General features: G+C 35.8%; 2 protein-coding genes across 5 annotated transcripts in view; one reads left to right on the forward strand and one right to left on the reverse strand.

Annotated features, from left to right (window-relative positions):
• Positions 1-15,269, forward strand: part of SRPX (sushi repeat containing protein X-linked) — a 178,416-nt gene that overhangs the window by 113,303 nt on the left and 49,844 nt on the right. The window lies entirely within an intron of this gene.
• Positions 1-15,269, reverse strand: part of SYTL5 (synaptotagmin like 5) — a 231,550-nt gene that overhangs the window by 17,790 nt on the left and 198,491 nt on the right. For 3 of the 4 annotated variants that reach the window (XM_073013809.1, XM_073013807.1, XM_073013808.1), the window contains exons 9-14: positions 14,833-14,933; positions 8,605-8,697; positions 7,945-8,010; positions 4,245-4,423; positions 2,316-2,415; positions 542-703 (exon numbers count right to left, since the gene is read on the reverse strand). In XM_073013809.1, the coding sequence (XP_072869910.1) occupies positions 542-703; positions 2,316-2,415; positions 4,245-4,423; positions 7,945-8,010; positions 8,605-8,697; positions 14,833-14,933 (701 nt within the window). The remainder of the gene's footprint in view (positions 1-541; positions 704-2,315; positions 2,416-4,244; positions 4,424-7,944; positions 8,011-8,604; positions 8,698-14,832; positions 14,934-15,269) is intronic. The other variant, XM_073013810.1, reaches the window with a different exon arrangement.

Raw genomic sequence — 15,269 nt, forward strand, 5'->3', positions numbered from 1 at the left:
AATTATCAGCTCTAAGATTTTTTTTTCTGAATGTAACTCAAGGCCTGGGTCATGAATCCCAAAAGTAGGAACATAAGAAAATCAGATACTTTAGCTACTGGTTATTCCCTCGTATAAGCAAAGGCAAGATCATTCCTGCTTATGGTCTGAATTGTGGAGAATGAGAAATAAAGGTAATGTTTTGAGATTGTTTATGCTGTATGAATTTGGTTTTGCCTATGTGAAAATGAAGACTCTCTAATAAGATCATATAATGTATTGCTTTCGGTTATCCAATAAGACTGTCAAATAATACATATTTTTAGCAAAAAACATATATGGCTATGTGGCTTTCATTATACGAAAGACCTATATTGACAAAGAATTTCCAAAGCGGTGGATTTACAACATTTTTATAATATTATTCCAAAATTTCCTGTACAAATTTTTTGCGGATTATCACTTGAAATTTGAAAGTCTTCGAGTTCTTTAGGCCTATGACATCAATTTCGCTCACAACTTGTATCATTGCATAACTGACTAATCTAAGAGCATTTCCTACCTTGGGTTGAAGCACAAACCACTCATCAGTTGGATTTTCAAAGTTCCATGAGTCAAAAGGAATCTCTACTTCCCCGAGGAAGCTATTACGTCCAAATCGATCATAGTGCCAGACTGACAGCTGCAGAGTTCTTGTTTCCAGCTGGGTATGGCTGATGGTGTACTGCAAATGAGATTTGCAACATTACATTCCACAAGGAGGGCTCTATCCAATTCCCGGACAGGTTGAAATTTACTTCCGACATCTTTCAGATCATATACATCAGTAACATGAACAAAACAAACCCAAAGAAAACTCTTTGTTTTTCTTTGTTTCTACTACAATTGAAGTTCTATGCCATAAACTCATTTTGTGCCAGACTTAGCATTGAAAGATATTTGAGGTAGTATTTGAGGTAGAGGTAAACTCCAGATACTGTATACAAAGTGTTAGGTGATGAAGCTTATCCTCTTTCCAGTTTTATTGGTTTTTCATTTTCCTTAATTATTTTTTCACACCTACTTTGTAAACTCAAGGTTTAATATATAAATTCTCCAACTTCTTTCTTATCTTATTCATAATGAGAATCCCCAAATCCAGAAAAGAATTGACAATGAGAAACTCGCAAACACCAAATTTTATAAAGTCCAGCCTAAGTGTAGAGGTGAAAAGGTGTACATGTATATTAAACAGAAAGAAGATGTTGCTGGGCTAGCATTTTTTTTTTGGTAACAGCACTATCCAGGGCCACATGCTCACATACCCTCCAACCTTCTGCTTGTTCTATGCAACCACCATCTGGGACACACTTCAGACTGACTGACTCCTGATCTTGGATTAGTGTCTATTCTCATTCTTGCTGTTATTGTTATAATTAACCTTGGCTCCCTGCTTCCTAAATTTACCCTCTCCCTGTATTTGGGCTCATCTTTTCAATCCTGTTACGGCCATTGAATATATCCTCTGCCTGTATTTATTCATTTGTCAGTTTGTTTTGTCTTAATATTAGCTCCTGCTTCCACACATGCTCCCACTGACACATGCAGGCTCATGGCTTTCTGTCTTTACCAATTTCCTCCTAAAATGGACTCTGCCTCCATCATTCTTGGGCACAAGCCCATAGATTTCCATAGAATTGGCAGTAATTTCTTCATTCCATTCTCCCTGGATGTTTCTTACCAGGCCAAATTGGTCCATAGCATGGGAAGGGGTTAATTATGTGAAAGCTCATTGGAAAGAGATTCCTATTTTCTGGATCATTGAGCTGGATTGGGCTATATTTTATCTAGGCCACTTTTGTTGAGATTTCTCAAATCTGGCTTTTCATTTCCACTATTAACCACATACTTATATTTAGTCAAATTCTGAAATCCTAACAACAAACAGTATAGATCTATGCTATATTAGCAGAACAATGAATGTGTGCAAAATGACTGTTAAGTAGTGTCAAAACTGTGACAAACTTCTTTTAAGGAAGTCAGAAAAAGCACTGTTTGCCCAAGGGTAAAACCGATTTTTTTGGCAAGATGCATCAGCACAGATGCAGTTTGGCTGGATCATCTCTATTCAAGGTTCAAATTCAGTAGTAGCAGAGACATAAACAGAATAAGAGTGTTTTCGTTTCATCAAAAGATGTTAGAAAAGTCAAGGGTATTATGTTAATTTATTCAAATTCTAATTTTCTAAAACATATACAAGCCTTGACATGCAAATAAAATATTCTCTGTAGTTACTTCTAAACCATTGAAGTTGTGAACAGTATCACATGCGTTACTATGAGACCATATTTATTTACCTTTAGTGTTTCATTGAATTCTGGATTGGTGCCTGTTCTGATTTTGGTCTTACGCTTGTTGTTCCGGGACTTGTCAGGAAGAAGGTATGACTTGACATAACTATAGGTAAGAAAATACAAATGTAATTATTGTGAAACATCTATCTGCAAGAAATGTTCAAAGACTTCACTGTGAATAAAAGGGGCAAAGGGCCAGTGCGCATGAGAGGAAATACCAAAGAGAATTTTGTCTATATAAGAGGATACCTTAAAATGAGAACCCTGGGCCTTCCATAAGAGAGAAGTGGTAAAGTGTAACGATAAAAGAGTGTGGGTTCTGGAGCCAAGCCACCTGATTTTGAATCACTCCATGCCTCAGAGGTTTTGGTGACCTCAAGAATGTACTAAATAACCACTCTGTGCCTCAGTTTCTTCATCTGTAAAACTGGGAAAATAACAGTGTCTAACTGATGGCCTTCTGAGGATTAAATTAGTTGACACATCCAAGGAGCTACCGTATTGTACTACTCAACAAATGTAATACATTATTAATGTTAACGGTCTCACAAACTTTTCTGGGATTAGATGCTTCTCTATTCCTAGTCTTGCCTTCTGATGTCAGAAAGTGGGGTCAATGGTAATGGGTGAGTGAAAGAAAATAGTGAAAAAGACAAAATAAACAATGACAACCTGAAGTAGTGATAGCAATTCTACCCAACACTTTAGCTTGAGCTATCTCAAGAGCCTCTTGAAGCAGGGTACCACAGCAGACTCAGAAATGTACAAGATGTGTACGAGGTTGAAATGTATAAGATGCTACCAGAGTTCTACAGAATATCTGTTGAGTTTTAGAACACTCCTTTCCAAGCTAGTCAAAATAATTACATGGGTCCTGTAGCCTTCTGAAATTTAGTTGGGGAGGCAGGTGGACCAATTTGTAGTCAGAATCCACTCATTTGTCTATCTCAGGGTATTTGGAACCAGGTTCACTGAGTTATTTATTGGACCTAGGTCATCTACTGTGCAGAAAAGGGTTAACATAGTGGGCCTGAGACTGTCATTTTTCTAAATGCCTGCTTGCAAATATGGCCCTTGGGTGGCACCTGGCAACTTGGATTTCAGGAGGATTCCCACCATTCCCAGAACAGATAAAAGTGGCTCGTTGTTCCTAAATTGTTTGTACAAAGAAAATGGCTTATGCTGAACAGGTTCTTTCCTTCTGAGAGACTGGAAATTGGTATGTGACCAGCTGAATTTCTAACAAGCTTCCTTGGTAGACAACATTTCACAAGTGTTGTCAGAACTCATCGCCGGAGGAATTAAATGCATCCTATGTGACTCCAATAGGAAAGGACCCTTGCAAAGCTTGAGCCTGATCTCCCCTGGACTTTGCCCCATGTGCTTCTTTGCTGATTATAACCGTGCAGAGTCCTGAGTCCTCCTAGTGAATCATTGAACCTGGCAGTGGTCTTGAGGACCCCTGACACACCTTTATATCTAGCTTCTCTCCAATGTGCTATGGTCCATACCTGCCCTCCCAGGCTGATCTCTAGAATCCTGAGAGCCTCATAATTGCCTTTTTGAGTTGTTTAATTGGGTAACAGCTTGGTAATTTTCTCTGGAGGACTTCCCAGAACAAAAATTGACAAGATGCTTTTGTATATCCTGGGTGTGCCAACATGTCAGCATTCTACTTCAAAGAGCTGCCTCTGTGTAAATTTCAAATATGTCAATCCGGAATTATGTTTTAAAAATCAGTTAATCAAGGACACAACCAACATACATGTGCTTCAGAGAATATCCAGAAGTGTGGTATAGGAGGAACGTGACAATCAACTCTCTGAGAAGACTGAATCAAGAAGAATGCTAAGACTCTTTTGAAAAGGAAACACACATATAGACAAAAAAGGCAGTGATTGAAATAGTCCGAGGAACATGCTATGTGCTTACGCATCTGTCCTCTGTTTCTTTTCATCTCCTATGGCCAGATTTCTGCAATTCTTGACGAAAATGTAGAGCCCACCAGTTTTGTAGCAGTAGCTGATATGGAGAAGGATTTCACCACTGACTTTCACGTTGCCATAGTCTCCGGTTTCACTGTAAACGCTCATCATGCTGTTAAGACTGGTCTGAAATAAACAAGATGGAAAAAGGCATCTAGTGTCATTCTAATGATCTCTTCACAGAATCAACCGACTTCATTCAATTATAGTTCCTGTTCTTTCTAATGAGCACAGAAGTCTAGGGTGAGGAAAGAAAACAAGAGTCACTTGTTTGGCTGGTATTGTATAAAATCCCAGCTGGAGAAAAGACAACAGAGCTAGTACCATCAGGAAAAAAGGCAGAAAACTTGCTTAGAGGGGAAGCATTTCCTTCTTGGGTTAGAGAATACCCTTTGCTTACTCACTTCTACTAATGAATACATTAGTAGAAGTAATGGTAATTGAGGCATTTCAAATCTCACTTCTCTTCCATCCCTGCAGCTTTCTCCATTTTCACTGGTAGACTCAAGTTCAATCTACTACAAGGTGTAGAATACATTGCCTGGGACAAAGAATAGCTTATCTCATATTCTGTGCTACCAGGAGCCACATACTGCTTTCTTTGGCACCTACAGGGAGCATCCCATCAGTCTCTGGGGAGCCATAACCGCAGCTTTAACAAGGACATGCCAGAAGAACATCACATACCCACAGCTTCCATGATTTCCCTCAACTGAGTAGCTAGCTGTGTGGCTGCATGAGTACTATAAGACCATGGCTTTCTAAATCAGTATAAAGTAGCAGCCCACAGAATACACCACTACACAATAAAATCAGAAACCAACCAATCAGGAAAAAAGTTTTTTAAAAAAGTCCAAATCTACCAGAATCAATGAGGCTTTCGACCAGACACTAATGACATGAGACAGCTTTTAATTTATAGTAGTCCCCATTACCCACAGTTTCACTTTCCGTAGTTTCAGCTACCCATGGTCAACTGCAGTTCAAAAATATTAAATGGAAAACTCCAGAAACAAACAATTCATAAGTTTTAAATTGTATGCTGTTTTGAATATGTGAAAGGAAAGTATCTTGGGCACCCAAAATCACAAAGCTAAAGGAAAAAGTCAAACTGGGAACTGCTTAGAGCAAACCTGCCTCCCATACTATTCAAAGTCACCCCTCTGCTCACTGAGATAAATGCATGTCTAAGTGCCTCCTTTGGAAAGGCTAATAAGAAACGCAAAATAATGCAACTATTTGTCTCTTATCTACCTATGACCTGGAAGCCCCCTCCCGACTTGGAGTTGTCACGCCTTTCCGGACCCAACCAGTGTTCACCTTACATATGTTGATTGATGTCTTATGTCTCCCTAAAATGTATAAAACCAAACTGTGCTCTGAGCTCCTTGGCCACATGTTGTCAGGACCTCCTGAGGCTGTGTCAGGGGTGCTGGTCCTCAACCTTGGCAAAATAAACTTTCTAAATTAACTGAGACCTGCCTCAGATTTTCAGGGTTCACAAGCAGCATGATGAACTCTCATATCATACTGCTGCATCCCACCCTGGATGTGAAGCCTCTCTTTGTCCAGTTGGAGCCACACTATAGATGATATTTGCCCATTAGTCACTTAGCTGTCTCAGTTATCAGATTGACTGTCCTGCTATCACAGAGCTTGTGTTCAACTCATTCTTATTTTACTTAATAATGACTCCAAAGTGTAAGAGTAATGATGGTAGTAACTTATATACGTCAAAGAGAAGCCAAAAGTGCTTTCTTTAAGTGAAGATGTGACCTTGGTGCTTCTTGGCTAGGGTTTGGTACTATGCGAGGTTTCAGGCATCCACTGGGGTGGGTGGAATGTATCATCTGTGGATAAAGGTGACTACTGTAAATGTAATAAAATTATGCTTTGGCACTAGAAGTGAAAACTGTGTATCTTAGTAACTGTCACAAAAGACCACCTGGAGGTATTTCGCGGCTGACCCAATAGTTTCAAAACCACTTTTCTGTGAACCACTGGGAAGTCAAGACTACAGTAAGTACACAGGGACCTTAGACTGTCCTCTTTTTTGTACTTTGCTTTTGGTAAAAGCCATTATGTTCCACCAATTTCTGGGAGTAGAGACTGACCAAAGAACAGGATGTGGGTGATGTGGTCACATGTCTTCTAAGCTTCTTCACAGGCAAGAGCAGACCAATAATTCCATAATTATTTGGAAATTACAGCTTAAAAAAAGTCAGTGAGTGACCTAATCTGTCTTTCTTATTCCTAAAACAAAGCAACAGAATTTTCATGTTTAGCAGGTGGCTTTGAGCAGTGCTTTTCAAACTTTAATTGCATAGAAATCACCCAGATATCTTTTTAAACTGAAAATGCTTATCTCTTCAGTCTGGGGTGAGGTCTGAGATTTGGCTGTTCTAACAAACTCCTAGGCCTGCAGTTCCCAAACTGTGTATCGAGGTACCACAGAGCACCACAGCAAACTCACAGGGGAATCACAGAAAGATTTTAAATTCTCAAGGGAAACACAACACCACCTATCAGACACCATGTCAGCTACTAACTAGTAATTCACAGTGTCAACATTAAACCACGCTTTATTCTTTTCAATGAACTCCCAGTTGTTTGAAGCTGAGTTTTTGGCAGTTGCTGCAACAAAAAGCAAGTATTGCATAAAAATGAATATGAAATGGGAAATGAAAGTAGCGATGTCCAATCAGATTCCAAGATTTGGTAACTGTGTAGTGCTCAATAGGCACATATATCCTATTAGTGGTAAGTAATAGGTGCTATTTAAGGATGAAATAAAAATACTATTTTTCTTTCCATTTACTTGTAGCATTTTTTTCAAATGGCTAGTTAGTTGTTAGGATACTGTGCTTATTAAATTGTTTGGGTCTAACTGCTTAATAAATGGACTAGTCAGGTGCTACTTTTAGTGTAGGAGTGCCAGGAAAGAATTACTGAGACACTAGTGGCTTTTTGAACTGAGAAAGTTTTGGAGTATCTGTTCCAAGTGATGCAATGTGCTGGTCCATGGAGATTTGAGTAGCAAAGGTTTCAAGAATAAGCCCCAACCTCCTCATGTTACAAATGAGAAAATTCTGGCTCACAAAAATTGTTGGTAGGGCCAAGGAATAAAGCAAGATCTCCAGGTTTCTAGTCTGAGGACTACCCCACCATACCTGATTACCTCCCCGTATCACTGATTTGTGTCTATACCACATCTCTGTAGCCACATTTTCAAAGAAAATCCTCTGTAAGCAGAGGGCCCCTATGGATAGAAGGAAATTTAGGAACCCACAAATATGGAGGCTTGTGAGAAATTAAGACAGCTATGGCAATTTTACTACTAACTAAACCATATGCTCTTAACCAAGCTAAGGCTGTGATTTAAAATAGATGTTTACTTCAAAGGTTTTGTTGATAATACATCATTTTAGACCATGTGTCTTTTGAGTGGTGTTCAGATTCCAATGTTTAATGAATTGGAATACTTGGGTTCTGATAACCTCATCAATCTTTTAAAAGATAACCTCTGGTTAATTGTATATAAGTCCGAAAAAGATAAATATGGGACGAATTGCTTAATCATAGTTCCCAGGCCATGAAATTTGTGAAGTACGGTTGGAAAGAACAAAAAGGAAAAGTTGAAAACTCACAGTGTCTGAGTCAGCATCAGGCACATTTAGGTAGGTCCACTTCCTGTCAGAACCTGCTTGAGAATTCTTTAGAGAAGTCATCCAAAGATCAAAAGGAAAAAAGCATCAGAGCAACAGAAATCAGAGAAGCCAAGAAGAAGACTTACAGATACACAGTTAGATACAAGGACACAGGGCCTTCCTCTCAGAAAAGGCCTTGAACACTAACGAAAGAAAGGACTTTATTTTGTAGGCAGTGGGAAGCTATTGACGGGTTTTGAGTAGCGGACAGACCTGATTGGGCACGTGTTTTAGGAAAATGACTGGCAGCAGTCTGGAGGACAGTTGGGGAGTTTAGAGAATAGTGTCAGGGAAATGTGTCAGCAGATAATTGAAAAATAATTTATAGGCTTGAGCTGACTGAGCCTGAACTAGGGAGTGAGGAGATTTTAAAACTTGGGTGAGGACTGTGGAAGAAGGAAGAAATCAGGAGCCTGAGAAAAAACTCATACCAAATTAGACTGAAAGGTACTCTGTGGGCAAAGGGCAAGCAGGATCTTACAATGACTTTTAACTCATTATCACATATTGTTCTAAGAACATTTATATCTCCTTTGGAAATGCACAGCAAATCAAAAAGAGAGAAAAGAAACTTTCCGCATGTCCTAGTGAACTGCTTACAGTTGATAGGCCACTTGCCAGACTGTGCGTGTTTGTAGATAACTGCGAGGACACTAAGGCATCAATGCTTTCTTCAGTCTCTTCCAAGGAGTCCTAAAACAGAAGGGGAAAATCAGTGGGTTGGTTTATTTGTTTTCCTAGAATGTCTTTTCACTTGAAAAACCACTTTCTTTCATAAATCTTTGAGAATCAGATAAAAATATCTAGAAATCACTCCGTTCCTAGGTTCTTCTCTTTTCCTCTCCAGTCAATCTGAATTACACCATCGGAGAAGTGGGCAAGGATAGTGGGTGGAGAGTGGGGTCTCCTTTCTAATGGTGCTTACTTTATGGAAAGAACATGAAATTTGGAATCATACAGACCTGGGTTCAATTCCTACCTCTAAGGTGATTCATGTTGGGCAATGTACTTACGTTACTTTAAAATTAAAAAAAAAAAAAAATTGTATGCACGTGCACACACACACACACGCGCGCACTGCCAAGGTGGTAAAGTATATCTCAAAAATCTTTCCACTAGGTGAACTAGATACTGGACTCTCATCTCAAATCCCAGATTCTACTTTTCCTTTCCCGTTTCTTTTTCTCCTTCATGATAAAGTGCCTTTTTTTTTTTTGCCTAGTTATTTAAGTGATATATTTTCCTAGTAAAAACATTTTAAGCAATATAAATAAATGGAAATTAAAAACTTAGGTCTCTCATTAACATATTAATGATCAATTCCAATATTTTTGATTATATGATCACATATATATATACACACATATACACATATACACATAGATAGATTATATCATGCATACTGCTTTTTATTACGGGCACTTTTCTTTTTTGCTTCTCCTCTCCTCCTTCCCCTCCTTTCACACCAGGCAAAATTAATATTTGGCATCCTGCTGCACATATTACATTCCATGTCTTTCTCCTTGTTTATGTGAAAAATCATATAAAAACATACACACACAAATCTAAGTATACATTCTGATTTTTTTAACTATTGTTTTACAAATCAGGATTATGATGTACACTTCTGGGCTTGCTTTGGAAAAGTGTTTATTATAAGATACAGCATATTAAAAAATACATAAAATGTAGATGTATAGTATAATAACAACATCAACTGATCAAGCAGAAGCTCCCTGTGTATCCTGTCCATATCACAAGCCCCTTCTCCCCCAGGGAATAATTAGTATTTTAACTCTTACGGTTAACCACATCCTTGCTTTTATTTATAGTTTAACTGCATAAGCATACACTCTGAAACAAAAAGATTTTGTTTTGCCTGTTTTTGAACTTCGTGTAAATGCAATTAAATGCTACACATTCCTTTGCATTTTGCTTTTTTTGCTTAATATTGCCTTAAAATTCATCAAAATTGTGGCATATTTTTGCAGCCCATTCATTTTTATTATCATTTAATATTCCACTGTATGATATCCAAAACTTTATCCATTCTCTTGTTGCTGAATATTTGGGTTATTTTCAGATTTTTTTTCTATTGTGACCAACACTGATATGTATATTCTGTGAATATGTATCCTGGTGCATATACACACAACACAGTATGCACACAACACAGTATATATATTCACACACTTGAATATATACCAGTGAGAGGAATTGTCAAGTCATGGGGTGAGCATATCTCCACATGCTTATCTACATCATTTTAAAGATAATGTCAAACTTTCAGAAGTAGTTATACCAATTTACAGTCTAATCAGTAGTGTATGAGAGTTCCTGTTGCTCCACATCCTTGCCTGCAAACAGACGGTATTGTTAGATTTTTTTTCATTTTTGCTAATCCAGTAGATGTTTACGGTCTTCATGATTTTAATTTCCATTTCTCTTTTACTAAGTTGAATACTATTTTGTGATAGTTGGCCAACTGGATTTCCTGTTTTGTGAAATACTTGTTCAAAAATTGCTTATTTTTATATTGGTTTATGGTAAGTTGTCACTTAACGGCATCCATAGGTTCTTGAAAACTGCAACTTTAAGTGAAAGGATGTGCAGCGGGTCCTCAAATAATGTCATTTCATTAAAACATTGATGAGGGATAAAAAGGTTTTGTTATACATCATTTTGCTGAAAGTGGCAGTTTCCAAGAATCTGTTGATGATGTTAAATGAGAACTTATTGTAGTTGCCTTTTTCTCACTGATGATCCCACAAGATGAGTTGGAATATCTTGTAGAATAGCATCTTGTAAGAAAGGGCTGGCTTCATGGATGAATTCTTCTGAACATTTGAGGAAGAATTAATGCCAATTCCTGTCAAATTCTTCCAAAAATTGAAGACGAGGGAATACTTCCAAACTAATTTTATGAAACCAGCACTACCCTGATAGCAAAGTCAGACAAGGATACTACAAAAAAAAAAAAAAAACAAAAAAACCAAAAAACAAACAAACAAACAAAAAAAAAAGGGGACAATTGCAGGCCAATATCCCTAATAAACCATAGATGCAAAAATCCTCATCAAAATGCTAGCAAACTGAATTCAGCAGCACATGAAAAAGCTCATTCAACCTGACTAAGTGGGATTTATCCTTGGAATGCAATGATGGTTTAACATAAACAAATCAATAGTTGTGATAAACTGCATTAACAGAATGAAGGATAAAACCCATATGATCATCTCAATAGATGCAGAAAAGGCACTTGAAAAAATCAACATCTCTTCGTACTAAAAACTCAACAAATTAGATAAAGAAAAAATTTACCTCAACATAAAATCATACAGAGCAAGCTCTTAGCTAGCATTATACCCAACATTGAAAAGCCAAAAACATTTCCTCTAAGATCAGAAAAAATACAGTATGCCCACTCTTACCAACTCTACTCCATATAGTGCTGGATGTCCTAGCCAGAGCAATTAAACAGGGAAAAGAAATAAAAGGCATCTAAATTGGAAAGGAAGAAATAAAATTGTCTGTTTGCAGATGACATGATTTTATATATAGAACACCCTAAAAACTTCAGCAAAAAGCTGCCAAAACTAATAAGCTCTTTAATTCTGAAAAAATGTATCCCTATTATTTTTTCAAATTGTCCCTTTTCTATATTTTTATGTTTTGCTCTTTCTCGGTGCACAATTACCCAGTGATCATCACATAAAGTACCAGTCTTCGTATTTCTTTACTTTCTTTTTAAAAGTGGATATTAAAAAATTCAAACATTCACAAAATATAAAGAATAGCATAATGAACCCTTATAACTGATTACCCAGTTTTAACAAAGATCACTTTTCCAGCTATTTTCCTTGCTGCTTATTTTTTCTCCCACAACTTTATTGAGGTATGACTTGCATACCATAAAATTTACCTATTGTATGTATGCAATTCAGTGATTTTTAGCAAATTTAGAGTTGAGCAAACATCAACATAATCCAGTTTTAGTATATCATCAATCCAATAAGTTACCCCATGCCTGTTTGCAGTCAGTCCCTACTTCTTCAGTCCCTGGCAACCATTACACTGCTTTAATCTCCCTATCAATTTTCCTTTCATTGACATTTCATATAAATATAATTATATGATATATAGTTTCACCTGGTTTCTTTCACTTAGCATAATATTTTCAAGGTTCATCCATGTTGTAGTATGTGTCAGTACTTCATTTCTTTTTACTTCTGAATAATACATCATTGTATTCCATCTATTCACCAGAGAGTATTATTTTCAATTTTTGTTTATTACGAATAATGCTGCTATAACCACTCGTGTGTAAGTCTTTATGTGGACATACATTTTCATTTCTCTTGGGTAGATACCTAGGATCAGAATTGCTATGTCATGTAGTAAATTTATGTTTAATTTTTAAAGAAATTGTGAAACTCTTTTACGGAATGGCTGTAGGTAGCATTTTGCATTACCATTAGCAATGTAGGGGGGTTCCAATTTCTCTGCATCCTCATTGACACTTATTATTATGTCTTTTTAATCACATCCATTCAAGGGGATGTGAAGTGGTGTCTCATTGTGATTTTAATTTTTGTTTCTCTGATAACTAATGATGCTGAACATATTTTAAGGTGGCTATTAGGCATTTGAAAATCTTCTTTGATTAAATGTCTATCCAAATCTTTTCCCCATTATCTAATATGATTATTTATCTTTTTGATATTGAATGTAAGGGTTTTAAGAAATATATTCTAGATACAAGTCCTTTAACAAATATATAATTTGAAAATATTTTTCCAGTCTGTGGCTTGACTTTTCATGTCTGTAATGTTGTCTTTTGAAGTGTAAACATTTTTCATTTTGATGAAATTCAATTTATCGTTTTTTTTTTCTTGAACACATGCATATTGCTTTTGATGCCATATCTAAGAATTATTTGCCTAACTCAAAGTCATGGAGATTTTCTCCTAGGTTTTCTTTGAGAATTTTATGGTTTCACCTCTTACATTTAGGTTTATAATCCATTTTGCGTTACTTGGTTTCTGTATGGTATATGTTAAGAGTCAAAGTTCCTTTATGTTTTGTGGTATTTGGATATCCAGTTGTCCCAGTATGATTTGTTGAAAAGGTTATTCTTTCCCCCACTGAAGTACCAAAAATCAATCGGCCATAAAGTTTTTTTTTTTTTTTTTTCCTGAAATCTCAATTCTATTCCATTGATTGCCAATGCTTATGTCAATACTGTGTTGTACTGATAACTATAACTGTAGGGTAAGTTTTTAAATCTAGTAGTATAAATCTTCCAACTTTGCTCTTTAAAATTGATTTTGTTATTCTGGGTCCCATATATTTTCATAAAAATGGTAGAATCACATTTTCTATTTCTACGAAATTATCCTGCTTGTATTTTGATTGGTTTGCATTGTCTATACATTTATTTGGAGAGAATTTCCATCTTAAAAATATTGAATCTTCTAATCCATTAACACAGAATATATTTCTACTAATTTAGGTCTCCTTTAATTCAGAAATATTTTTGTTAATTTCAATGCACATGTCTTAACTTTTAAAAATGAATTTATTCCTTACTTTTGAAAATTATTTTTCATGCTATTATGAATGGACTTATATTCTTAATTTCATTTTCCAATTGATTATTGCTAGTATATATAAATACAGTTGATTTTTGTGTATTGATCTTATCTCCTGCAACCTTACTGAACTTATCAGTTCTAGTCATATTTTTGTAGATCCTTTAATATCTTCTACATACAGAATCATGTCATTTTCCTCTTTAGTATATTGATATAAATTATGCTGACAAATATTCTTATATAGATTCATTCTTCCACCCATACTTAGCATAAAACTTACTTATTGCTATTTTTATTCACTGCTAGATTTTAATTGATATTATATTTAAAGTTTTGGATATATATTCATAAACTAGTTTGACTTGTAGTTTTATTTTTTAAACTATTTTAAAAATCAAGTCTGAGTGTCAAGATTATACTGGCCGCATACAATGAATGTAAAGATTTTAATGGTTTTCTAAGATCAGGAATAGTTTAATAGTTTAATAATGTTGGAATTAGTAATTCTTTAAAGGTTGAACATGAGTAAGCTTTGAAATAATTTGATCTCACTGCCTACCTCTCTTTTGGAAGTAGATTCTAAAGTATTTTCCCAGTTTTTTGTACTATAGAAAATGTTATTTCATTTTATAACTCTAAGTTTCCTAGTTTGCTTTGGAAAAACTATCAATACCATTTTACATTTGTGTTCTATTTCTTCCAAGGAGTCCAAATTTTATTATAGCAATTACAGAAATCTGAATATCAGAATATTAGACTGGGAAATAACCTTTACAATAATCTAATTTAACCTTCTCATTCTAGAAATGAGTTCACTGAAACATTAATTTTCACATAATTTTGTCTCAGTTTAGAAGTGAATTTATTAGTGGTAACTTGAGATATAGCAATGTTCATATAAATATGTAATCAGATAAGCCTAATAATATTTGGCTTAGGAAAATGCTAGGATCCCTTATTTCCCAGGTTTAGATTAAGTGATAAGCCTTTAGCCGGAAACCGAAATCCCCAACATGTATTTTCTTAGACATAACCTTCACTCATTAACATGATTAACCATTACGTTTTCTAAGTTATTCTTTCTGTGTTTATGTGTTGACTGTGAAGACTAACAGGAAGAGATGATTGTATATCCTCTCTTTACTCTCAACTCATCATCACCTAAAAGTGTAACCACTTGCAGCAAGATTATGCCCTTATTTCCTCCTCATCATTATAGTTTCATCCAACTTACCTTGTCTAAAGTCCCAGGGACAGACTTGCTTCTTATGCTTACTGTATCCTCTAAGTCTTCTGTAAATGACTCACTCAAATCTAACTCAGATCGGCTCCGATCTGGAAGGTGGAAAGGAAAAAGAAAGATGTGAGTCATCATATTTTGTGAGAAGATTTCATTTTTTATTGTGAGTGTTTCACCGTTATTTCAGTTCTTTTTAGGCACAGATCATAAATAGTGCCATGAAAGCAACAGTTGGAGTCAGTAACTTCATGCTGTTTATGACAACATACTTCCATTTTTAATAATATTTTGGTAATTGCCTTGGACCAAATTACACTTATGTGTTCATGTTTCCTTCTATCACAGGAGGTTAAATGTTTTACTGTAAAATGCTATGTTTTAAGCTGTTTAAGGCAACTGCTTTGCTTCTAGACTTTAAAAAACTCTCTTAG

Source organism: Chlorocebus sabaeus, chromosome X, assembly GCF_047675955.1.
Source record: "Chlorocebus sabaeus isolate Y175 chromosome X, mChlSab1.0.hap1, whole genome shotgun sequence".
NCBI classification, from domain to species: domain Eukaryota; kingdom Metazoa; phylum Chordata; class Mammalia; order Primates; family Cercopithecidae; genus Chlorocebus; species Chlorocebus sabaeus.